Below are 26,744 nucleotides of genomic sequence, written 5' to 3' on the forward strand. Positions count from 1 at the left end.
ATGATCTTTAAGTTCCTTTACAACCCAAAGCATTCTATGAACAGAAGTCTACCAAATGGTTTCTAAAGGTACTTTAAGAGAAAACCTCATCAATATTTTGTCAATGCCATACTTTGATTTCTCCCAGCTTACAACAATATTATTTATCGTCCCTCATTTCATATGTGCATCTACATATATGTGTATATGCGTATTTTTTCCAGTGGAATTTAAGTTATGTTAAGGTTCAGATAGAGAAGTATTGTGGAAAAAAGCAGAGCATGGGGAGTAAAGGGTCTGTGGAATAGCTTTTTACAAAGCACCATCAGTATGCTAGAACTTCTCTGCTTGGAAAGAAATGGCTCTAGGAGGCTGCGATGAAGTTAGAAGTTTACAAATGACAGGGAGAAGGTGGATATGCCATAATTGCTCACTGTCCATTCCAGCACAGAAGCAAAACGGCGTCAAATGAAACAAGGATATTTTAGATTTTAAACTACAGAAGGAAGTAGTTGTTTTCATACAGTGTGTAACTAAGCCGTAGAAGGCCGTGCTGCAGGATGTTGTGGATGCTGGAGGCTTAAATCGGTTCATAGAAGACTTGAACAAACCTGTGGAAGTGTGGCCAGTTGAGGGATGTTAAATGCAAACACTGAATCTCCAGTCGGAAAGTCCCTGGAAGCGCTGTTTGCTGCGGTGCCCGAGTTCTGGGGAAATGCGGTTTCCTGCTTGCCTGATGCTTACATTATTCCTTAGACATCTGCCTTCAACCCTGTTTGGAGGCAGGGTAAAGCTTTTGATTTGACCTACTACAGCCAACTGCTACGTACTGCGGGAATTAAACAGGATGATTTGGGACTCTTTCCCAGAGATGTTGCTTAGCTTTTCTTGGTGGTATTCCCAACAGGTAAATACTGACACAAGAACATTGTCGGATGTTCTTAAAATATTTTGTAGGCATTTAGTTAAGATTTTAAGTGAGGTGTTTATTTAAGATGCCATTACCATTTTTTCATATCTTGTACTAATATTCACACTCAAAAAGTAATTTTGTGTAGAGAATGATGTGAAAAGAAAATTGATTGTGATAGAAAAAGAAATATTCCAGGGAAAATGCGTTGACATAAATAACTGAGGGACCAAGGCAGCAGTGTGCTGGGGGAAGGAGTGGAAAATGTGGTCACTTCCAACTGCCTCCTTTCATTGTGGGATTGGCATCACTTAGGAAAGTAATTTTAACGTTATGGCTACTTTAATTTCCTGTTCTGTAAATTGGTAGCTGCTTAACTACCCAGCTTAGTGAACAGTGATGTTAGTTGTACTTTAGGCGTCTTCTGAAGGAGTAACCAGCCTTGGAAGCACCAAAGAATTCTTAGTAATCTTGTGCATCTGAAAACAACTGGGAGGCAGTGTTAGGAATTTAAATTCCCTCTGATGCCAAATGCTTTCAGAACACAATATTTTGTACTTCCTTTTATACTTATGGGGAAATTTCCAAGTGTAACTGATCACCTGTCAGCTCTGCTAACTTCTGCTGTTACTGTCAGACGTGAAAAGTGCACCACTTGGTTTTCATTTTGCATTTTTCTCTGTCAGAAAACCAGAAAATCGCAAATCTTTCTATTATGAACGGGGCTTATGAATCATTTCTGAAGTGTTGCATTTGTTCATTAACAGTCAAGATTTGCCTATATTGCAATTTGAATGCTTGATGGGTAATAATGTGTTGACCAAAGTCTTCTGAAGATAAATTTCTTCAGTAAAACAATTTAAAAAGGTTATTTTAGTCTTGAGTAAAATGAAAAATACGGTGTGCATGGCTTCTGGACACGAGCAAATAACAACGATGGCAACAATACATGCAAATTTGAGATTTGTGGCTGCTCAGTCAGTTGTGTTGGTATAGATGCTACCATTCCAAAGATGCAGATAATCCTTTTCCACTAATAGGTACTTGGCAACTTCAACATAAATAAACTAATGCATCAAAATCACTACTGAATGCCTCAATCTGCTACTAAGTGAATTTTCATTCCATTAATGACAATGTGGCAGAAATTCTGTTCTCTGTAAAACCCTTATTTGTTTAGACTTCAGCTGTTTGATATTTTACGTGTCTCTTATTTAAAATAAGACTTCTGATTCATGACCGACCTGCTCTCTGTTGGTTACTGATAAGCAATAATACCAGTTTTGTCAGAGAACAATAATGAAGTTCTTAAACTTTAGGCCAAGGAGCTTCTTTCTTAGTGAAGCAACGTTTTTCCAAGTCTTCTAACCTTGAACAACATTACTTCATGTTAAAGTATTATAAATTATAATTTAATTATAAAGTAATATTGCCTAAGCAAGAATTACATCACTGACTTTTCAAACTATCTTTATTCCTCTTAGTTCAGTCTACCTCAGTGTTTTCTGTGGTAACTTTTAAATAATCCCTTAGACTGATTAAAAAATAACTGCAGTTTAAGTTGGCCATAGCTTCAATTTGACTGACTGTGTGATAGTCAATGTATTGTTAAATACGTTAAAAATACTGATTTTGTTTCATGTTCCTTACAGGTGCATTCTGCTTCCTCTCTTGGGAATGAAGCCCCCTCAGCAGAGCCTCTTCCTGCTCGTAGACTCAGTTGACGAGGGCTGTAACGTTTCTGAGGGTGAACAGACTTCTACAAGTTTATCTGGAACAATAGCGGAGCTTTTAGCTGGCCACTTTGAGTTCTTCCCTCCCTGGCTGCTTCTCCTGTGTTCTGCCCGCAAGCAGAGTAAAGCTGTTACAAAAATGTTTACAGGTGAGTACGGAGCATAGGAACTGTCTACCTGTGCCTGTAATTAGGACATAATATTTACTGTTCCCTCAGTGATGGTTGCAAGTCCTGATGCGTGCTTAGTTCTAAAAAATGACAATGAGAAAAACGCTAATTCTATGAAACACAAATTGCCAATTAGAAAAATTGTAATTCTAAGTAAAAGTTTACTTAGGACTACAGATAGCTTAAATCAGCCGAGTATTTTAGAGCTAAATTATGTCATCGCAATACAACTGCAAAGAACGTGGTTGCTTTGAGTTTTCCTCTTGCTTTACTAGTTTTAAAATGCTTTGAAACAGTGTAGGTGATGTGTAAGTACATAAGTATGTCGGCTGCGTACACCCATTCCTTACAACCTTAAAAGATTTTCTTTTTTTCATCTCCCATTAAAATCTCTCCCCTTATTTTGTGAAAGCGGGGAACAACCTTTGAAGGTGGAATTTGAGAAGGGAACAGCGTAGATGTGGATTCTTGGAGTGTACTTTTGGCAAAGGTTACACAGTAAAAAAAATTCTTTACAGCTTCTTCATCCAGGCTTTACTGTGTCATAAGAACATTTCTTTGCCATAATGACATTCTTACTGGAAGTTTTCTGAAATTTAATAAAGGGCAATATCTAGACTGGATTCTAGGCCTGTGTATAAAGCCTGTGTCTATTAAGGACACGGTTAGAACAAAAATGTGATTATAGAACATAGAGCCATAGACTTGCTCATTTCTACAGTGGCAAAAGGTCAATGGGATAATTACATTTTGGAATGAAGTACTGTATTAATCAGTGGGAGACATGAAGACTGGTATTTGAGAGTATGTGAGAACGAAAGGAAACTTTGGGGTAGCTTCACAGGGCTTCTTTGGATAGGAATAGTTTTGTCAAAGCTTGGCTGATTAGATCTCTTGTAATTGCCAAAAAAGCAGACAAAACTTTCTTCAGAGCAGTTTTATTTCTTTTCCATTGAATCATACAGAGTTTCAGACGACTACTAAAAAACTGCTGTTGTCTTTTAAGTACATTTCCAGATGGAATTCCCAGCAGGAAAAATCAGCAGAACTAATGCATGTGCCTTTAAAATAAATTTAATTTGAATGAGTTAATTTCTCATTTCCACAGAGAATGACTTGATGAATAGCATAAAGGAAGTTGCCTTGTGATATCATAATCCCATCTTCACTATGGAAAAGGTATAACAAAGAAGGGATGAATCCCAAAATAATTGAATACAAATGGAGAAGAAATTTTAGGGCCTGTTTGAAGGAAGGGGTGTATTATCCACTATGAAAGAAAACTGACACTACAGCCAACAATACGCTGTTGGATGATTTGCCTGTTTGCAGCCAATATTCGAGTTGGTGAAAGGTACAGTGAGGACGTGAGGAGCAGAGCTGAAGTTTCTGTTAACTTCAAATACATCACAACTTTGTGTTGTAAATCTTGAGATAATTTTGGATTGTTTTCTGGTTCTAGCCTCAACAGGATAGGCTGTCATTAACGCTTCTGCTAGGGCAAACTTCTCCTCCATTGTGGTATTTGAATGTTTGTTTTTTGCTGAGCCAATTTATAAAGCTATTTAATTGGTGTGCAGGCAGAATTACAGATCAACCGTGAGTATTTTTTGCACTGGTGACTGAAGTAGTAAATGGTGTATAATGTGCACTGCACTCTGGGACACTATTGTACTGTATTTCTGCTGCTTCCATTTTCCCAGCAAATAAATGTTTGCAACCATAATGGTAATGTAATCACTGTACGTTTTCTTCAAATGTGTTTCTATAATTTGGAACCAAAAATCAGTTTCAGTCTTGGTGAGATTAATTGGAATCCTCTTAGGGTTATTGTAGGAAAATGTCCCATTCATAGTGTTTTCTGCTAAAAAAGCAGAATCATTGCAATAGCGTGGTTCTGGCAATGTTCTTTTTTGAGTGTCCCGTATGGGTGCGAGTTCTGCAAGCATCTCTCTAGCCCAAAGTAGTGATGATGTAGAAGAGGGAATCCAGTTTTTCTCATCCACTGTCATCTTGCTGCTGCCAGTGGTAAATACATCATCCTTGCCACTCTAGGGATGAGAAAAGGAGAAGGGGTGTTTATTAGGGCCTCTTTGCTCCTTAACTTCTGTTGGTGACTTAGTTATGAATAGCTGTGCCTGCATCTGCTGCAACTTGTGGCCCAGAAACTTCTGTATTCCCAGATTTTATAGTAGCACAATGTGCTACAGATTTTGCTCCTTACACAGATTCTCAGCTTTCGTTAATTAAGAGGAAAAAAAGGGGAGGGGGATTGGCTCTTGTGGCTGCAGAGACAACCTCAAAAATACGAGCTGAATGTAAAATGATGCTCACATGAGTCTGCGGTCACCCTCCACAGTGAGCAAAATCCAGCCACTTGAGAGAAAAAGGAGGGGAACAGTTAACGTGTCTGCCTGCCTTCTCGTGCACGTTCGCTGTCACCAACCACCACATCTTGCCTGTGTGTTTTTCTTTTGTCTCTAAATTTAACAATTCTCTGCCTTGTGCCCATAACTATCCACACAGTCATAGAATTGTAGAAGGGGTTAGGTTGGAAGGGACCTTAAAGATCATACAGTTCGACCCACCCTGCCAAGGACAGGGACAGCTTCCGCTGGATCAGATTGCTCAAAGCCTCATTCACTCTCGCCTTGAACACCTTCCACATCTCCTTATCTCCCGCATTATAGTTTGCTGTCGTTTGGCTACACATGTGGGCCATCAAGCAGCTACATTAAACACAGTCTTTCCAATCCTTCTATTACAGGGAAGCTCTTTCTAACATTATATTTCAGAATAACGGAAAAATCCCTCTAAACTGAAAGCGTCCGGGAACATATAACTTTTTTTTTATGCTTTAGCTAGTTAGCTAATAAAAATGCTGCTTCTAAAATGAGGTTAAAGCGTGAAAGAACAGCAGTTTTTCTTGCAAAACTAAATTCCTTTTTTAAAGATCCATCATGCTAGCTTAAAAACTTCAGGCATTTTAAAATCAGACAATCGTATTTAGGCAAGTTTGAGTACAAAGCAGGTAATTTCTCATTAACAACGTCAAGGTGAGCAGACAGAAGCACATAGGTACAAATGCTCTATTTATTGGTTTAAAGACATTTTTTTAATGGGCATTTACTTAATTCTTTTTTGCTACACACCTAAGTATCTGTGACATCTGGCTTGATTGTATCCTGTAATTAAACACTGACATTCTTCTTCCAAAGAATTCCTTCCCATGTGTGAAGCATGAGTGCACCAGTGTGGTACAACCCATGCAGATGTTACATCTCTGGGAGCTGTAGTTTCCATAAAATTAATATTAGATACTGGAAAGTACAGTAAAAAGAATCAGAAGTGGGTGTGAAAGGGTTCAGTTTAGCCTTGGAGGCAGCTTAAGCTCCATTTACCCACTTATCCATAGGCAAAAGCAGACAATCTGTCGTTCATTTTTCACTCATCGTTTTATCTGTCATTCGGTTCCAGACAGTCAGGTATCACTAAGAGCTGATATTTATCCAAACTTATTCTGGATTAGAAATCTTGGAAGGATAACTCTTACTCATATTTCTGCTGTTTGCTGGTTCTGGTTTAATGTGGAGGGTTATTTCTCCTGTAGCCTTTCTTAGATTAAAAAATAAGCAAAACCGCAAAAACTTTAGAGAAATCTATTAAAAATCACAACTTGCACCCAGAAGACTCACCGTGTTCCGTAATTGAAGCTGTTCAGGTAGTTGTATTGCTGAATGGCCAAATCAAATCAGTTGATTGAAACTGATTTGAAACTGAACCTTTTCTCATTAGCTGTCATTCCAGAAAATAGATGGCATGAGACTGCTTCAGGAGAGATTGCTGCAAAAAAGAACATCTAAGTTGCTCTCTTAATTTTTCATTGCGGGTTGGAATTTATTTGCATGGTTTCATGTTACTTTAAAGAATTTATAAGAGTTGGATTTTTACCGTGAAAGATATTTTTTATATATTTATGTAGTTGTAAGGTTTGCTTCTATAATATTAGAGCTTTGAAAAGATTTATTTGTTGTTTTGCTTTGGGCTTTGGAAAAAAAAAATTATCTGGAAGACTTGGGAAATATACTGGGAGCTTTTAATTACTATTTGCGTACTTCTCATCACATTCTTCTGATTAGCAGTTTACAAATATGATACGAGGGAATTTCATATTTCCCAGTAAAACGTTGTGTGTGACCTTTGAACTTATTTGCTTTGCAATTAAAGAGAGAAGACTAAATTGGTTTAAATGGACTGTTACCTGTAAGTCTAGCTAAATAAAATTCTGTGCAATGACGCAGACCAGTGAGAGTAGTGGATTTCAGCCTCAGCATCTCTCAGCATCTGAGGCAGATGCAGTGAAATTTGTGATGTGTCGTATACTGCAAATGCACTAAAAGCTAAGTGTGCTGCTTGAGTTTTGAGGTATATTTTACCTTGCTGGATACATTATTCTTTTTGAGCAGGTATGCATAAATGACCGTGTGTAATATGTGCTTAGATGAGCAGTATAAACCAGTAATGTCAAAACGTTGCTATGTTTTTAATAATTTAGATTCAAGTTAACAATTTAGTTAAATGTAATAAAATATATTTGAAACTTTTGTAATTTACTTCTGTAAATGTATTTAAGGATACAAAAGTAGAAGGGTACTTTTAAGTATTTACTGGAACCTGCTAGTTAGTAGCTTATTTTTTATTATGAAAGTTTGAAAAGGTTGACATAATGTAAAAGAATTTATATAGCCAAGATACTTTTTTTTTTTCTTTCCTTTGAATGACCATAGATCTTGCCAAGAAATACATTTGGAACTCATTTGTTTACAGAACTGCCAGGAATTTAATAAATGAGGAAAATCCACATTGGAGCTCCCATTGGATTGAAAGTGATGTGTTGTAAAAAAAATTTTAACAATGCAAAAAGCAGGGTCGTGGGACTGCAAGTTCTGTCTACTTCACTCCTGTTTTGCTGAGCTTAAGTAGTTCATGGGAATGCATCTGAAACAAAATGAGCTTTCTCTTGATGTTTCCCTGCTTCTTGTCCATGAAAGTGACTTATTGTATCTGGTGGGGCTGAAAAGCAAGTTTGCAGGATCTTTGTTTGGAAATGTAAAATGACCTCATTTAGACAGATCTTTGGGAAAGAAAACAGGGCTTTATTTTCCTCCTTCAAGCCAGCAACAAGAATTTGAGATTAAAATAATAACAATAATCCTATCTATAAGCCCTTTTTAAATTATTTGCTAACTGTAGTGTGGCACAGTGCAGTGGTTAAAATTAACAACCTATTTCTGTTCTAACATCTGTTACAATGGCAATTTGTTAATCCCACCTCTTAAAGAGCGTATGGTCCCTGGGATGTGTGCAGGTCTGTATGAGCGTAGTCTGCTTCTTGCTGTATGGACTTGTCTTCAGATATGATCTATAGGATCTTATTAACAAAGGATATTTGGAAATATTGCAAAAGAAAAGCAACAGTATTTAGCTTCAGTGAGCATAGAGCCAGTTGTTTATGTTACTGGATTCTGGAATATTTAGTGCTCTAAAGTCATCTGGAATTTACTTCCTTGGCTGAAGTGCTTAGGCTTTTGGTGCATCTCAGGTAAGCACAAAGTAGGGCAATATTTTTAACCCTAATATGAGGCAAAGTAATGATACAGCCTCATTTAAAGGGGGGGGGGGAACCTACAAAACCACACAAACCCTTCATTTTTTACTTTTTTCAAGGAGTTGGCATTTTTTTGTCATATCCAAAATGATTTTGTTCACTTTCTCACCCATTTTGGGAAGCAAAGTGAAAATTAGTGTTCAGAGAACATTAAAAAAACAAGAAAGAGTTGCTTTTGAAGCACACATACAGGGATTGAGACACTTAAACGGTTCCCAGTCTGGAAGTTTTCGTGTGAAGGCTGGAGTCAGGGGAGGTGAAGTGTAAGTCATTAGACAGTCAACACTGAACATTAGCTGAAATCTCAGGACTGCTGTCATGTGAGTCAGTCAAGGATTTTCTCATTGAGGGGAAATGAAAACTACTGCAAAAACCAAAAAAACCCACTTGGGTAATTAAAAATAAGTCACGTGTAGATGTATGTATTAGAAGAAAGGATGTGGGCGTGGGATTAATATGAGAGGGGAAGGATGTTGTGAGCAGAGTTGCTTATGACTAAAGAAGGAGTTTGCAGAGCTCTGTAACTGTTCTCATTCAGCCAAGTGACAGGTACAAATCTGTACTAGGAGAAGCAGAGAGGTTCAAAGAGCTGGGAGGTGAGCAAATGCAGTGGTTGTGTTTGCTCCGCATTGAACAAAACAGATCTGTTCCCTGCACATGAGACAACCAAAGAGACACTTATGTCTAATTGCAGCTTTGTCTATGCATGCAACTCTGAGTGCGCGCACCAAGCACAGCCCTGGTTTTAATGCCTCTTTTCATTCCTGTTTCTTCTGGAGGATCTTTGCCTAGAAATAGCCTTTCACTTGAAGCAGAAGCTTAGGGTCTGCAGAGCTGCAGGACACTGTCTCTTACTCAACAAAGTTTTTTATTTGGTTTATATGCAAGAATTAAAGCTTTACAAAGTTGCATACAAAATATTTTAATCAAATACATATTAAATCGGTGAATTATGCCATTTTGCAGGTCAGGTTAGGACATTACTTGAATTTGTATCTTGAATCTTATCAGAGTAGTCTTAGCCTGACAAGTGACTGTGCAAAAATATGTAGTGATTTTATTTTGGTGAGAAGAATGCTTTTAGTTTAGGTATTCTACAGATGTATTCCCGTGGGATTTGTAATGCTACCATAATTAATAACGGAAGCAGAAATATCTTAATGCCGCCATAGTTTAACTCATCAGTTTTAATCTGTTCTATTTCTACAATGCTTATGTAGACTGAACAATTAACAGAGCTTAATGTGACATTCAGAACCTTTGCTGAAGACAATCGGGAACAAAAACCACAATTCTGTTATCTGGCGGAATTTTTAGGCAGAACAAGCTCAAAGACGAAGCAGTTTGATCAGCAGAGTGTTTAAATACCATAAAAACACAGATCTGAAAAATAACACTTCTTCAGTCTCATTTGAAATGATTTGCTCCGTGGAGATGGGGCCAAAATGGCATTGAATGTGTTGCTCTATGATTGCTTTTCCTTCAGTGTAATTTGGAGGTTGGTAACGGCTTTGGTTTGAAAAACAAAGTTAGAGCTTTTTTAAGATTAGTAAGAAAATGTGTGCAATCAGCTACACTGAAGGAAGAGATTACAGCCTGTCCCTAGAGAGGTGAGATACAGTTCTGGCCTAAAACACAACAAATGAAGCTGTTGTGTCTGTGACCTCTGCGGTTTTCCCATGGCTTCTGGAAAAGTAGTGTTCAAACAATGTAATGTGTTACTCCTTGAGGAGGAAAGGTCTTCATGACATACTTAACCTGGCGCTACTAAAGCAAATATTTTAAATGACAGAGATAGCCATGTAGCCCATACAACCATATCTTCAACCCGCCTCGTTCTTGAGAGCCGTACAGCCACTGAGGTTGCCCTAGGGATGACTACTTCGCGCATGCTGCTAAGAATGGCGTTCTTTGCTTTGCATGGGGTGTACTTGCGTACGCCTGTAGGGAGGAGATGTACACAGTATACGTGAGTGAAATAATTTCTTTTTAAAGAGTAAACAGGTTGGAAAAAACAATGAGATCATATGACAATAAGAAAACCTGTTCCCTTATAAAATGACTCCTCTACTAAAGAACTGAGGTGTTTATCTAAACCTCAGCCTTTACTTGAAAAAAAAAAAAAAAGGTAATTTTCAGTGCACAGAGGTGTAAAACTATTTAAAACTATTTTTGTGTGTCTCCCTTTCCTATATCATAAAAGCTTTTAAAGGAAACTAACATGATCAAGTTAAAGTTATTTATGTACATTTCATCATGCATATGCACCAGGGGTGAATGACCTCTTGTGTAATTACGTTAATATAATAGTTGTCTTAATCTAAATAGCTGAAAATTATTTGTAATTCCATTGTTAACCACATCGGGGAAGGGATTATTCCTTCAATAATATAATACTATTTAATATTCTTACTTTGGTTGTAGTTCTGATGTTTTTTTTGTAGGTGTTTATTATTGTCCAGCGTAGATGTAAAATGCCTGATACAAAGTGATTTTAAATATTTTCTTTATTAGTAGCGTGTACTTCTTCTTACAGTACATTATGATACAAAGGTGTCTATTACCAGGGTTCTCTGCTATTGTTATTTATGTTATTAATTTACATTCACTATGTGTACACACAAAATATATTGTTGTGGGTGTTCCCCACCCAGCGACAGCTGTCTTTTATTTATGTTTTTTTTTTTTTACATTAAGCAAAAATAGATCAGAATTGATAATAACTTTCTTCCCTTTTAATAGGTTTTCGGAAAATAAGTCTGGATGATCTGCGAAAGGCTTATATCGTGAAAGATGTGCAACAATATATTCTGCATCGTTTAGATCAGGAAGAAGCACTGAGACAACATCTCACAAAAGAAACTGCAGAAATGCTGAATCAGCTTCACATCAAAAGCAGCGGTTGCTTTTTGTATCTGGAACGTGTCCTAGATGGAGTTGTGGAGAATTTTATTATGTTACGAGAGATCCGTGATATTCCGGGAACATTAAATGGCCTATACCTTTGGCTCTGCCAGAGACTTTTTGTGAGAAAGCAATTTGCAAAGGTCCAGCCTATTCTTAATGTGATTCTTGCAGCCTGTAGGCCATTAACCACCACAGAATTGTATCACGCGGTGTGGACCAAAAATATGACGTTGACAATGGAAGACTTTCAACGCAAATTGGATGTCCTCTCAAAAGTCCTTATTGATGGGCTTGGAAATACAAAAATCTTGTTTCATTACAGTTTTGCAGAGTGGTTGCTAGATGTAAAGCACTGTACCCAGAAATACTTGTGTAATGCAGCAGAGGGACACAGAATGCTGGCAATGAGTTACACTTGCCGAGCAAAGGATTTAACACCATTAGAAGCTCAAGAATTTGCGTTGCATCTAATTAATTCAAATTTACAGTTAGAGACTTCCGAGCTGGCTTTATGGATGATATGGAATGGCACACCTGTCAAAGACTCCCTGTCAACTGTAATTCCTAAAGAACAAGAAGTACTACAGCTGCTGGTAAAAGCTGGTGCACACGTCAACAGCGGAGATGACCGCACATCTTGCATTGTTCGGCAGGCTCTGGAGAGAGAAGATTCCATTCGCACCTTGTTAGACAATGGAGCATCAGTAAACCAGTGTGATTCCAATGGGAGAACGCTCTTGGCCAATGCAGCGTACAGCGGCAATCTTGATGTCGTTAACTTACTGGTTTCAAGAGGAGCAGATTTAGAGATAGAAGATACTCATGGGCAAACAGCACTTACCTTAGCTGCTCGGCAGGGCCATACCAAGGTTGTCAACTGCTTGATTGGATGTGGGGCTAATGTTAATCACACTGATCATGACGGCTGGACAGCATTGCGATCTGCGGCGTGGGGTGGGCACACAGAAGTGGTTTCTGCGCTCCTTTATGCTGGAGTCAAAGTGGACTGTGCAGATGCTGATAGTCGAACGGCACTGAGAGCAGCAGCTTGGGGAGGACATGAAGATATTGTGCTGAATCTGCTTCAACATGGTGCTGAAGTTAATAAAGCTGATAATGAGGGCAGAACGGCTTTGATTGCAGCTGCATACATGGGGCATAAAGAGATTGTGGAGCACCTGCTGGATCATGGTGCAGAGGTAAACCATGAGGACGTGGATGGAAGGACTGCACTGTCTGTCGCTGCGCTCTGTGTCCCAGCCAGTAAGGGACATGCCTCAGTCGTTAGTCTTCTAATTGACCGTGGTGCTGAAGTTGACCATTGTGATAAAGATGGCATGACTCCACTGCTGGTAGCTGCTTATGAAGGACATGTAGATGTTGTTGATCTGCTTCTAGAAGGAGGAGCTGATGTTGATCACACGGACAACAATGGCCGTACGCCACTTTTAGCAGCAGCCTCCATGGGCCACGCCTCAGTTGTAAATACTCTCTTATTTTGGGGTGCAGCTGTTGATAGCATTGATAGTGAAGGGAGAACGGTTCTGAGCATAGCATCTGCACAAGGCAATGTTGAAGTAGTACGGACTCTGCTGGAGAGGGGACTAGATGAAAATCATAGAGATGATGCAGGCTGGACACCTTTGCATATGGCAGCTTTTGAAGGTCACAGGTTGATATGTGAAGCTCTTATAGAACAGGGTGCTAGAACAAATGAAATTGACAATGATGGACGTATACCTTTCATATTAGCTGCACAAGAAGGTCACTACGATTGTGTGCAGATATTACTGGAAAATAAATCCAACATTGATCAGAGAGGCTATGATGGAAGAAATGCTCTCCGGGTTGCTGCTTTAGAAGGACACAGAGATATAGTTGAACTACTGCTCAGCCATGGAGCAGATGTAAACTACAAAGATGCCGATGGCCGGCCAACACTTTATATCTTAGCATTAGAAAACCAGCTTACAATGGCTGAGTATTTTTTAGAAAATGGTGCAAACGTAGAAGCAAGTGATGCTGAAGGAAGAACAGCACTCCATGTTTCCTGCTGGCAGGGCCATTTGGAGATGGTACAGGTGCTGATAACATACCATGCTGATGTGAATGCTGCAGATAATGAGAAGAGATCTGCTTTGCAGTCTGCTGCATGGCAAGGTCACGTGAAGGTAGTGCAGCTTCTCATTGAGCATGGAGCTCTAGTTGACCATACATGTAATCAAGGTGCTACTGGACTCTGCATTGCGGCCCAAGAAGGGCACATTGATGTTGTCCAGATATTACTGGAGCATGGTGCTGATCCAAATCACGCTGACCAGTTTGGGCGCACTGCTATGCGTGTTGCAGCTAAAAATGGACACTCTCAGATTATTAAATTACTGGAAAAATATGGTGCATCTACTCTGAATGGTTGCACTCCATCTCCAGTCCACACAATGGAGCAAAAACCCTTACAGTCAGTGTCCTCTAAAATGCAGTCATTAACAATGAAGTCAAATAGTTCAGGGAGTACTGGTGGAGATATGCAGCCTAGTATGCGTGGCTTATGTAATGGGCCTGCTCATGCCTTCAGTTCTCCTTCAGAGTCGCCTGATTCTACAGTTGACCGTCAGAAGTCATCTTTATCAAATAATTCCCTAAAAAGTTCCAAAAACTCTTCTCTCCGAACCACGTCATCGACTGCGACCGCTCAAACAGTGCCCATTGATAGTTTCCACAGCCTGTCATTCACAGAGCAGATACAGCAGCATTCCCTGCCACGCAGCAGAAGTAGGCAGTCTATCGTTTCTCCTTCTTCCACAACTCATTCCCTAAGTCAAAATCATAATTCACCAAGTAGTGAATTTGAATGGAGCCAAGTAAAACCTAGTTTGAAATCAACTAAAGCTACCAAAGGGGGGAAAATGGAAAATTCCAGCAAATCCGGGTCAGCTGGGAAAAAAATAAAACAAAGTAGTTCTTCTCAACCAAAAGTATTAGAGTATGAAATGACTCAGTTTGATAAACGAGTACCTATTGCCAAATCTGGGGCAAGTGTGCCACTTAAATCGATGCCGGCAGAACCACAGTGCAAGATTTTGGTCCCGCCAGCTCAGCAAGAAGTTGGTCGATCTCAGCAGCAGTTCCTGATTCACCAACAGAGTGGCGAACAGAAGAAGAGAAATGGAATTATGACAAATCCAAATTACCATCTTCAGAGCAATCAGGTTTTTCTCGGTAGGGTTTCTGTCCCACGGACAGTGCAGGATAGAGGGCATCAGGAAGTACTGGAAGGCTATCCTCCCGCAGAGACAGAACTCAGCCTTAAACAAGCCTTAAAACTTCAGATTGAAGGTAGCGACCCCAGTTTCAACTACAAGAAGGAAACACCATTATAAAAGGTAACCTATCCAGTCACCATGAAAGCAAATGGATGTATTTCATGATGTGCATCTTAATTATGCTAAAATTGCATTTCGTTGTTGTTTATCATGGTAATTATTTTCTTAATGAAAACCATGAATGTTGAAATCTCAACCTGGCAAGTGTTTATTTTGCTGTTGCTTAAAAGAATCAGCTGTAGAGGAATTAGATCACTGTGATATTTTCTGTTGATTTCCGTTTGCTCAAATCATACCCCGCTGTCTTTGATATGTGACTGAATAAAACAGCAAGTTTAACGTAGCATTGATTTGGAATTTTCTTCTCCATATAAGGACAGCTGGGAATTTTGATATGTGATATTTTCAGATACAGTAATTATTTCATTATTTACAATAATGCTTTTCAGGAAGCTTCTAAAGATTCTTGTAACTTACAGGTAACTTGTTTTGTGCATTCAGATTTTAAATGTGACGTCTCAATAGCATCATTAGCTACAAATTAAGAAGTTAAAATACTATACTAAAGCTTTTATTTTGTATTTCTGTTACTGTGAAGGTAGCCTTTCTATAAAAGACATTCCTCAGAGCAAGATTAGAATCTGTGTTATGGTACCAATGTTCTGACCATTATGTAGTTCTTAATCAGTGTTGTTTGGTTAGATTTCTCAGTTTTCTCCCATACTGAATTTTAAGCTGAAAAAGGAATTTTACTGAGTTTTTTTCAGACCTGAATTGTCAGCGAGTCAACTAAAGTAGAACTATTTTACCCCCTATTCCTCATGAGGTTTATCTTTTTAAGGGTATTGGCAATTTGTTAATAATTAATATATTTTCTATTTGAATTTCAAAGCAGTAGCATCTTTATGAAATGTATGCACATCTCACAGCTTATTTGCTTATTTTTTAAACCGCATTTTTTATTTAAGTGCTGAATTTCTGGTAAATCAGACTGCTGCTTCTTAGAACAAGAATGTTCTTGCTAACCAACTCGGGTCTGCTGCGAATCATGAAGGACTGCAGGTTTCTAGGACAACTTCAAGTGGTGCAGAATCCACAAATGGCAGGTTTTCAGCTGTCAAAATCACATAGACACTGTTTTCCCCCAAAATGTCCTTGAAATGGGTTTCACTTTAATGGAATGCATCTCCCTAAATGTAGCTGAAGCCTCTTGTGAATTGCAGAGCTTTAGTTTATTGTGCAGGACTCCCAAGATATTTCCTTGGGACTTTAGATTAAATTAAAATAGTTGAAAAATACACTGTTTCAAAAGCCTATATACTAGAGCATGCAGATTTGGTAAAATCCAAATATTAGCAAAGGGTCAGATGAGCTGTGGGGCAGGAAAAAGTGGAGGAGCAGGGCAGCAGGAGCAGACATGGAGAGGAATAAGCAGGTGAGAGAGAATGGGCCCTAGATCTTCATAAAGGTCAAAAAGACTTTAGATTGCCACAGTTCTATATCATGTCCAACCAGGATTTAAATTTCCTTGTATTTTTTTTTCCTGCCTCCAGAAAACGTATTAAAATGTTTGATTAAGACTTCTGTTTTCTCACTCTCCTGTACCTGCGCATGATGTTCGGTGCTTTCTTTCATGTTACACTTTATTGTGAATGAATTGTATGATTCTGACATAGAATTTGACCTGACCTGGCATCAAAGGACTGGTTTTGCTGAATTTTCCATCTCTGTTGATTTTACAATATAAACAAAGCATATGAAAAACATAGAACGCTCCAGGTATAATTTTGAAACTCGAATTGGGCTTTGCTTTATCTGGAACAAATAGCGCTTTACTGAAAATTTGGAGGTTTTCTCTGTGAAGGACTTGTTTATGCAAGTGGCTGAGCATATGAGGTGCTAGATAACTAAGTAGTTCCTTTGGCTTTTCCTTTTGTGATTTTTTCGTAGCTTCATTTTAAATATGGACTTCTAAAACAATTTTGTGTGGATTATGAATTGCTTGGCACGGGCTATAATTTATCTCCTCTTTTGCCAAGTCTCAAGCACAAAAACAGTGGTTTCCTTGACCAGTGAATAAATCAGTCACCTGTGGAGAATCACACCAGAAATCCTCTGCTGGAGCACCTGAAGAATGGCTTTTCTTCCCTGGCTGCCGCTTCCGAGCGCTATTCGGGAAGCTCCCTTGCTGTGGGGACCTTGTAGCTGCTCTGGATGGTAGAGAGCATAGGGAATCAATCACGGGATTTCAGTTAGGCAGGAAATACTTTTCATCACTGGTATATTGTTATGTGCTTTTAACTTCGATTAGAAATGATAGAGTGCACTTTTTCTGACGACATTATGGAGTATTTCAAAACTTCACGTTTCTATTTTGTACTTACAGGCCAATTCCATGATGAACAGAAGTGCTTCTGCTCCGGATGATTTATCAGCTGGCTGGGATGGAAGCATATAATGCTTGTGTAGTCCACCTAGAAATTCAAGAATGTGATTACTACAGTGCAGTTACCTTAATTACTGTAACGTGCCTACATTTTCAGGCTGCCTTCTCAGTATAACCCTCTGTGCTTCAAAAATTTATTTTGTGTACTTTGTATTTAATACACAGAATTAGCACTTTTTTTTTAATTGCAGAAAGATATATGCTGTATTTCCCTGACAACAGCTGAAAATGGTAAGAACGAGGAATTCTAACATCCTATACCAGAACGCTTGGTAGAGGTGCATGTGCCACAGTGAACTGTGTATGGAAAGGCAGTGCTTTTTGTATTTATTTTCCTGTGGCTAAAGAAAATAAGCAACAGTTTGTCACATTTGCATTGTTGTAACGTATGGTCAGTTCCCTGTGTACTTCAAAATGTTCTCTCCAGAAATACAAGTCTTGTAACAGTATTTTATAAATACTGTACTTGTGTGTTCTGTCTGTGTAATAGCTGTTCAGTGGTAGTAAAGGAGTCGAACGCGCAGTATATTTGGGATTTTTAAGAGACAAAATCCACTGTCTGGTACTACAGCACCAAAACTGGATGGCAGACTGTGACCACTGAAAGCAACAGGCAAATTTGGTCTTGGATACATGATCTTAAATAGCCTCTGTTATTGTTATGGTAATGAGGTAACTGAATATGGGTATGTCTTAGGTGCTAAAATAAAAGGCCTGATCCTGCTTTCATGTATATCTCTTTATACATTAGAAACAGCTTTTTATTTTTTCTGCGGTAAAGGACTGTATTGAGAATGTCAGTAAAACAAACCATGGAAAATGGAGACACTTTGTTAATGAGGCTGAGAGAATGTACAGTGGAAAAGCAGTTAGTACTAACATTGTCTCATTACTGAGGTAATTGTATTGTCCTGAGACAGTAACTCTTTAAAGCACAAACTTGTATGAATGTGATTACTGCTTCAGATAGATTAGGTAGAACCAGCCTGAACATCTCTGTACCCGGAGCATGGTTAATTGGCAGTCTGGAGAGTCCATCTACACGTAATGGAAAGCTGGTTCCCCACTCTTTCAGCAGCAGAATTTTACTTGTATCAAAGAAAGCGAAGTTAAGGCCGTTGTTGTGAAAGAGAAAAGTATGAATTTTTCTTTTGAACGTACACATCTTACTTGCACAGGTCTGAGTGATAAACAAGTGGGTTTTTTCCTCCTCCAAATGCAAGCTATATTCTGCTATTCACCATTACACAGCCTTGCTCTTTAGAAAATAAGCCTATTTTTGTATGTGAGTATTTCTTCTAAAGGCTTGGATTTCATCTTTTTCATACTCTAATTCTGATCATTCCACAAATAAGATGATAGAAAGCTAAGGTTATTTTTCATAGAGGATTAATTAGTTGTATGGCTATCCTTAAGCTTTGATAAATGGCCCCTGGATGCATATGTAGTGCATATTCTGCAGCACTAAAGGGCTCCATGTTTTGTTATTATGATTAACAATCATCAGAACGTTGTTGTTTTTTTTTAATATCTTGCACCTCCATTCTTATTTGCTTGTTACTAAATGTAAAAAGTATCTTTTATAGTCAGGCATTCAGCGTATAGTAGAATTAGACGTTAAAAGTTGACACACAGCAATATTGATTATTCTGAATGTTTCAAGTATTGAATTTTTTGTCCCTGTGGGACAATTATAAAATAAACATAATGGGAGTCTGGCAAATGGCCTTAAGAGAGTTAGTGGCTCAGTAAAGAGAAAGTACCAAAATGTTCTCAGCAAACTTGTTCCGAACCTCAAGTATAGTACATTTGCAATACTGTGCAAGAATACAACTCTTCTTAGTTATTAGATGTATGTTTTGTTCTGTGGAAGGGGATCCCTGAATGCCGACATTTTTCTACTGACCTTGACTGTCATTGGGAGTATATTTATTTAATTTTATTGTGTTGTTATTAATTGCACCTTGTGGACAGAGGACGTAAAAAAAATAGGGCCAGTTTCACAAGGGGCCACAACTTATAGATAGCCTGATGGTTTTTGTGTGAATAATACTTACATTTGAAACAGTTGCTGGGGAAACCCTATACACAAATCAGCAGAAAGTGTTTTCAGAATGACGATTCTTTCAGATCGTGAATATCACTTTGGAACAGAGCGTGAGTTGCTTTCAAACATCCACTTTCTCAGAAGGTCTGTGTAATTCCACATTGCTGTTGCGTGTGATTTTTATTACCATCGTTTGTAGGGTTTTATGTACAAAGTAAAGTTGCTGTTCCCCGTGTTGTTCGCTCTGTTCTGCTCTGCTCTTTCACATCTGTACAGTCAAGTGGAGGCGAATGGAGTTGCATAGCTGTGACTCAGCACAGTTTCTTCTGGCAGTGTAACAGTTCTCGCAACCTAAAAAACCCAAATAAAATACAAATCTTGTTTCTCTGCATCCCGTTTCACTGGTCATCTCCACAAGATATCTCAAATCTTGATGGGAGAGTTAGGCAAAAAGACTATTTTGTGGACATGGTTGTCAATACTGTGTGTGTATGGAACAATTCTTTAGAAGAGAAATGCATTGAGAGATACAGAGGGCACAACTGATGCATTTTTGTCTTCTCTGTGGTCACTATTGAAAACATTGCCATTTATTTAAAAATAAAAAGGTATTTTTCCTCATCAGTTACTCTGCTATGCAAATGTCTGTTATGCTTAATATTCCCCATCTGAACTCCTCAGTTAACTTGGTTTGCAGATAGACTGTTTTTCCTGGAGTGGGTTGTAAATAGCCTTTAATGTACATTAAATGAATTTCACATTGTAAAATTTTTATTTTATTCCTTGTATTATATTAAGCAAAAATCCCTGTGTATATGAAAGTGCATAATAAATATATTTGCTTTTCAGCGGACATCTAACTGTTTTAATTTTACTACCTCATTTCCTGGGTCATCTCAGGAAAAGGTTATTAAACTTGATTAATGTCTGTGCAGTACTTACGAAACATGATGTATGTGTCCAGTAGACAGTCTAGGCTAGCAATACCCAGACCCATACGTTAATTCCTATGACCCTGCTTATCACTCAGCTGACATCTCTCACATTAGTCCGAGTCTGCCCTGAGCATTTGTGGGAGAAAATTTGCTGCATGTTCTTTTGTTTGAAATGGCCATTATATACTGTTTATACCAGGTATTCCAATAAAGTCAATATTTCAGTTGCTCTAAGTTCTTTATCACTTCAAATAGTATTTGTTACTTATTTCTTTGGTCAGTGTTTCTCTGTAGTAGTTTCAGTTTGAGCAGGAGCTTGCATAGTGATGGTGTCTACTCATTTTTCTTGAACTTATTAAAGAAAGTAGGAGAGAGAAGTTTTCCAGTCACTTCCATAATCCCATCTAGCCCATGATGTTCTGCTTTAGTTTGTGTACCGGTCATGATTTCTCTGCCAAGGGTTGTTGAGTGTGAAGGAAGAGCTTGGCTCTGTCTTCTGCAAATGATGGTTCAGGTTTGCATTCGTGTTTTCTGGTTCACGCTGCTTCCAGCTGTTGGTGCTCATGGGTCAACTGATACCTAAGATTAGGAGAAGGACAAAATTGCTGGTAGCTGTTTACTTGTTTTCTGTATATTTCTGTAGTTTCTCACGATAATTGATGACCCTTTCTTGTTAAGTTCTTTATATCTGAAATAACAAAGTATGAGATGCATTACTTCAGTGGCTATTTTTTGTTGAGGCAAAATCATTTTCACTGAATTAGCCTTTAAGTAAGTTATGTTACATTCTAGAGACACACATTTTCTTCAGATAATCACTGTAATAATATTTAAATAAAATTGTTCAACACCTAATTCTAATCTCTTATTCTATGGAATATAAACAATCACGTTGAATACTGCTTCACATCTTTTGTGAGATCTTCACAAATATTTGGCGTGTATAGTGTATCAATTTTCCAAAAGAAAGCTGGTACTAGTTGTCACAGTGAACTAAAAATTTCCAGTTTGAGGCCCTTTGAGAGACAGCAGTGAGAATTTAGCATTGATCTAAATTCTAATCACTTAATGCTACAAAGAATTACAGATATAGGGTATGAGACTGAGAAGTCTACTTGGCAGATCATTTTATTGAAGAAGACTCCAAATTTACATGTAGGTAATATAACTGAATTGCACTCTAGAATGAAAATCTAATTTGCTGGTGTCCCAGAAAGACCTACTGTTCTCATTTTTATTCTCACAAGTTTGTATTGGACCAGCTGATTCACAGAATTACGATTACAGATAGATTTTAAGCTAGATAATTTCTAACCGACTCCTGTGATAAAATCTTGCATCTTCAGGAATTTAGTTTGCATCCTGTAACCACATCTGATGGATTAAGAACACAATAAAGGATTTTGTGGTTAGGTTTGGGTCATTTTTTTCATCCCTGTGCCTCATTAGTCCATTTTGGACTCCCCAGTCTGTTCTGTAGTTGCCTTTTGGGGCTTGCTCCAACATGTGTGAGAGACTGCAGGAGCTACAGTGGTTTTCAGCGGGAGATGAAGAGGATGATGCAGGGAACAGCGATGCTAGGTAAAGCCAATCAGAAAAATAATTGGTACTTCTTAAATATGGAAGGTAAAAGCAGTTGTCTGTGGTTTAATGGCTTCTCTCAGCTGAAGCACTATTTCAGGCTTTATGTCTGAATTGCTCGCAGCCCGCTGGTAGATGGGCATTGTTTTTCTAGCCAGAGGGGCAGGCGCCCCAGTGCTGCTGGGTGTGTTGGTTGGATGTGCATTTTGAGGATGAGTTGATCTTTGCTGAAGGACTATATTTAGTCAGAACACAGATCTGTTTTTCTTTTACAACAAAATCTTCATGAGAAACTTTCTGGAGACAATGGTTTTGCGAAGAAGCAGTATGTTTAGGAGGGACTAAAAATCTTCAGCTTCAAAGTCTATGGCTCTGTTTAGAATTGTTCTTATTACATGTCAGCCCTCTACAGAGGTTCTTCCGTTTTACTTGCTGTTGACCTATGTTAAATAGGCCAGATTGCAGAAACTCTTGCCCTGGTCTGCTTACTATTCCTAAATTTATTTATATTTTTTTAAATTATGATCATTTGCAGAGTTAAGATGAGAAGTCTGACACACAATGTGGATAAACTGCTGCCCCTTTAACATTGGGTTTCTGCCTGTGGTCTGCAAAACCCTCATGATTCTTGAATGAGTTTTAAAGGCTTCATAAAAGAGTAACGTAAAAAAAGCAAACCTATTATCAGACAACTTCAATTCCTAAAGGGGCCTTATGCATTTGCAAGTAAAAAGCCTGAAAACCACAGTTCTAAAGTTTCAGCTAGTAAGTGGGTTTCAGGCTAGAAATTCTTGATTCAGGGTTGGTTTGGGAGCAAATAAAAGTGGAAGAAGTTTTAAAGCTGTCCTAAGCACCCTTCGCAGTTTCTCCATTTGAAGCCTGGCAGTTGGATTATGATTTGACTTAAAGATATGGTTGTATTTCTAATTAAGTTTTGTTCGTTACAGACCTAGGACAAATCATAAACGCTTCCTGCTGGGGAACAGCACCTGTACAGGTTGGTTTGGGGTTTTTTTCCCCCCCCTGCATGCAAAGCTAATGTTCCCAAAAGAGAAGAAATGATACAGTAAAGTGTTGATCCAGCTAACAGGCGAGGGTGAAATGGGAAGACCAGACCAGGGCAGGTTAAGGTGGGTATTCATCATATTTCATTTGACCATGTTAAAGACTTCCCTTTTACTACTAGAACGGTGACGATAACGTGCATTGCCAGATCTGTATTGAGAAAGGCAGTCTGTCTTATTTGGAATGGCCAGAGAGGGCAAATAGTTGTTAAATCCTTTGCAAGATGCTTGGTGTATTCATTAAAGGAGCTTGCCTGCAAAGGAGCCTCATGATTCCCAATGTCAGTACAGGTTTCTCAATGAAGTTGATATTCTGAAAATACCAAGATTCCAGAGAGGAGAGTTTAGGGGGCAAAACTATAGAATAAACTTTTGAGGTTGGGTGAGTTTTTTTTCCTTTAACTTCTTGGATGTAATTGGGATTTGGTCTGCCTCTCCTAGGGGGGGAAAGATTTTTATTTTTTTTTTAAAAGAAAATTCAGTCAATAACGTTTTCTTCTTTTCAACATGAGTTAAGAGTCTGAGCACAGCCATTGCGTACCTGCTATGTCTTGGTGAACATCAAGCAACCTCATAGGGAGACTTTGAAATTCAAAGCTTTTATAAAGATAAGAATGACAGAGTGGACCTTTATTATGTCTTATCCTGTCTCCTTGCATTATACTGGATATTCAGTTTACCATTGTATTTTTCCCCAGTACAAAACAACCCAGGCTTATTCAGCAGTATGTCTAGAACCAAATGCAGCATTACAGTGCCCGAGATTGCTTTAATAATAGTAATAATAATGAAATAATTACATTGCTAGTTTTGATATTGCTCTCTAGAAGGTATTATTTTTTGCCACTGCATCCCAAAACACTTTACAGAAAAGACAAGAGGAATACTGAGAGAAAGAAATGTCTACCCTGGCAGTCACTTAACAGACCAAAAACAAAGTCAGGAAAAGCCCCTGGGTCTCTTCCAGGACAAGGCGGTTCTGCCGCCTTGAATAACCTGTTGTCTGGCATTAACTGATCTGCTTTTTTTAGTTGCTTTTTCTGCATTTGCAGCGTAACTTGCTGGAGGTTGTCCATGCAGCTGTGTGCTTCCAGCTCAAGCTCTTTGGCCGTGCATTTGAGCTGTGTCGGAGACGCGTCAGCTCCGATTTGGAGGCTTCTCAGCCAGCAGACCTGTATTATGTTGGGCAGAGAACTACCACACTGCATCTGGCCTGGGCTTGAGCATCACGGCACGGCGCAGAGCTCACTAAGCGCTGTGCATAGCCGTGCTTCTTTTTGCGACTGCAATCGGATCTTTCGAAACAGGCTTAGCTAGGAACCTGATTAGCAGATGTGGAAAGACCCCAGAGTTTTTTAAACTTTGTGAGCATGCCTCCAAGCCTTCACGTTCTGGTGCCAGTTTTCCCTTAATGTAATGCTCTGAAGCGGATGGAAGGTAAAGCAACGCGAATGTTTCTGTCTCTGGTAATACTTAATGTCTCCCTTGTGCCTTGATTAGCCATCAGTCCATTGCCAAATTGATGGGGTTGTCTGTTTCTTAAGGCTGTCTTTTGGTGGTATTTGTGGTATTGAGAAACAAGATCTTTTCACAGGCACGAATGTTCGAAGCACAGAATTTTTTCAGAAGCTGGACAGGACCAAGCTGTCTCCCTAATTTTCCAGTTATGCTTTTCTGGAAGGCAAGAGCAAGAAGCACAAGAAGTGTTGCCATACAAGATTTGGCATTGACGTACAAGATTTGGTTGCCCAGGAGAAAACGGGGGGGAGAGGTTCATGTAATCACCAACGTCTTTAAAATGAAGTTCACTAATTGCCATATCTAAAAAACCTTATGACTACAACAAACCTTGAGATTATTAGTGGGTGCATAATGAAGTATCCTCATTTGTCTGCAGGTGTTCACTGCAGACCAGGGACAAGGCAGGAGTGCCTTTGCTCTGGCTCTGTTGCAATGTTTGCCCTGGTAACACCGTAGTTAATTCAGTTTACTTGTCTTTCATTGAGATTTCCCACAGGAGGACTGGATGAAGTTGTTTTTGAAATGGTTTTGCTAATTACTTTTTTAACGTGTGAAATTAATGAACAAAATTATTCGGGACATTCTTATTTACATGGAACAGAGACTCCCTCCTTGAGCAGTTACGCTGATTTTCATAGCAGTACTTCAAGAGTGCAGTTCCCGTCACTTGAAGGAAAGGTAGCAGAATCTGAACCTAAATTGATATTACAATGCTTTTTGGCTCACACTGCCAGCTCATTTACATAAAGCCTTCTTTCATAAAGGGTAAGTCTTTCCCCTTTGCCAAGAAAGAAGGAAGAATTTAAGAACAGCCGTTTTGGGACACATCAGAAATTCATCCAGCCCGGATATCCATCATTAGCAATGACCAATATCACATCTGAATAGAAGAGTGTGAGAACAAGGTAGACTTTCAGTGATTTAGTCTCTGAATGCTCTCCAGCAGTTTGTGGTTCAAGGATTTACAAACCCAGAGACAATGTCTTGTCTTTAATATTTTATGTGTTGGCCAATATTAACCGAATCAGTCAGGAACAAGTGGCTGAGATGGAGAAAGCATATTGTAATTTTTAAAAAGTATTTAATATTTGTTCTGTAAGGGTAAAACCACTGAGCAATCAGCCACCAAACTCGAGTTTTAATCCCTAAGTAGATTTATGCTTGAGCTCTGTATGTCAAAAAATCTTGTTTGCTGTGGAATAAATGCAGAGTACTTGCTAGTAACATTATACAATGCAGAAAGTAAAGATGTTACTTGAGACAAAAGAGCTTCCTCACATGTCTTAAAAACCTGTTTTGCAACCAGCAAGAAAATACATTGCACTACCTCAGCTCCGTGTAGGGAAGCCAGCAGCTCTTTTTGCGTAGAGACAAGAAAATTCCAAGAGTGAAAACGTCAGAGTTATTGTTTCCTTATTAGCAAATAAACGTGAACCAACTTGAATATTGATTCACTGTCTTTTCAACTATTAATCAAAGCCATCAGATGTCAGTACTGAGGTGGGGAATGCATACTCTCAAAAATGAGTGTTTTTAAAATTAAAAGCTTGCAGAAAGGGGAACACAGGTGCAAGAGATTACACGTATCACACTTCTCATCAGTACCACTGTGCAGCACCACAGTAACTGGGTGAAAAAGAAAATTAATCTAGCAGATTTACTCTCTCCTGCATTTCCTAAGCTCCCTGTTTGCCAAGCCATATTCCCAGGATCAAGCTCTTACCCTGCAGAAATGGTGACTGTCTTTTAAATCTGCTTTCATTTTACTCTGTGATTTTCATCAATCACGTAGACAATGATTGGAAGTTGCCAAGTAATATCAAGCTGTTTTAAACCTGATGTTCCCCGCACTCCTAATCGGCTCCTTTAGAAATAAAACAAGTTTCCACAACTTAGATATCACGGTCAAAGTATTCTTTGTCTGCTTCAGCTTTCCTACATCAGCAGGATTGCTAGTTTGCAGGCACTGTTCTTCACATGGAAAACCATGGTCTCAATTAAACCTGCTCTGTTCTTCATTTAGGCATAGTAATTAGAGGGTGAAGTGCTGCTGAGTGTGGAGCTGGGCAAACAGAGTAACACGCTGCATCTCACCGCAGCACTATGGAACACAGAGGCAACTCGTAGATAAGCAATGAGGCAGAAGAATTTGGAACTGTATTTTATTTTTTTTTTTTTCCTAACAGCTGAAATTTTATGGGATTTTGAACGTTTGAAGGTACAAAAGATTTTTAAGAAGGGATGTGCAAGACAGAGGCTTGGTCTTTACATTTTATTACTGTCCCAGGTAGTCCAGGAGGAAGTGCAGAGTACCTTGTTTGGACACCCAGCTCCACAGTGTGCAGCAGCAGTGAGCAGCACCTGACCTTCTAAAAACAAATGAGAGATGAGAGTGGGACTCAAAGCAGCTCATTTTTGATGTGGCAGAGGAGAGGCTGCCAATTCACAGAAAGGTGGGGT

The 26,744-nt window shown here is 38.8% G+C and overlaps 1 protein-coding gene across 2 annotated transcripts in view; it reads left to right on the top strand.

Annotated features, from left to right (window-relative positions):
* The window catches only part of ANKRD50 (ankyrin repeat domain containing 50), a 44,805-nt gene extending 23,663 nt beyond the window's left edge, over positions 1 to 21,142 (top strand). For both annotated transcript variants that reach the window (XM_009566196.2, XM_054065686.1), the window contains exons 3-5: positions 2,542 to 2,771; positions 11,203 to 14,750; positions 17,077 to 21,142. In XM_009566196.2, the coding sequence (XP_009564491.1) occupies positions 2,542 to 2,771; positions 11,203 to 14,747 (3,775 nt within the window). In that variant the 3' untranslated portion in view covers positions 14,748 to 14,750; positions 17,077 to 21,142. The remainder of the gene's footprint in view (positions 1 to 2,541; positions 2,772 to 11,202; positions 14,751 to 17,076) is intronic.
* Positions 21,143 to 26,744: the final 5,602 nt, after the last annotated feature.

The sequence above is a fragment of the Cuculus canorus genome, chromosome 4 (assembly GCF_017976375.1).
Source record: "Cuculus canorus isolate bCucCan1 chromosome 4, bCucCan1.pri, whole genome shotgun sequence".
Taxonomy (NCBI): domain Eukaryota; kingdom Metazoa; phylum Chordata; class Aves; order Cuculiformes; family Cuculidae; genus Cuculus; species Cuculus canorus.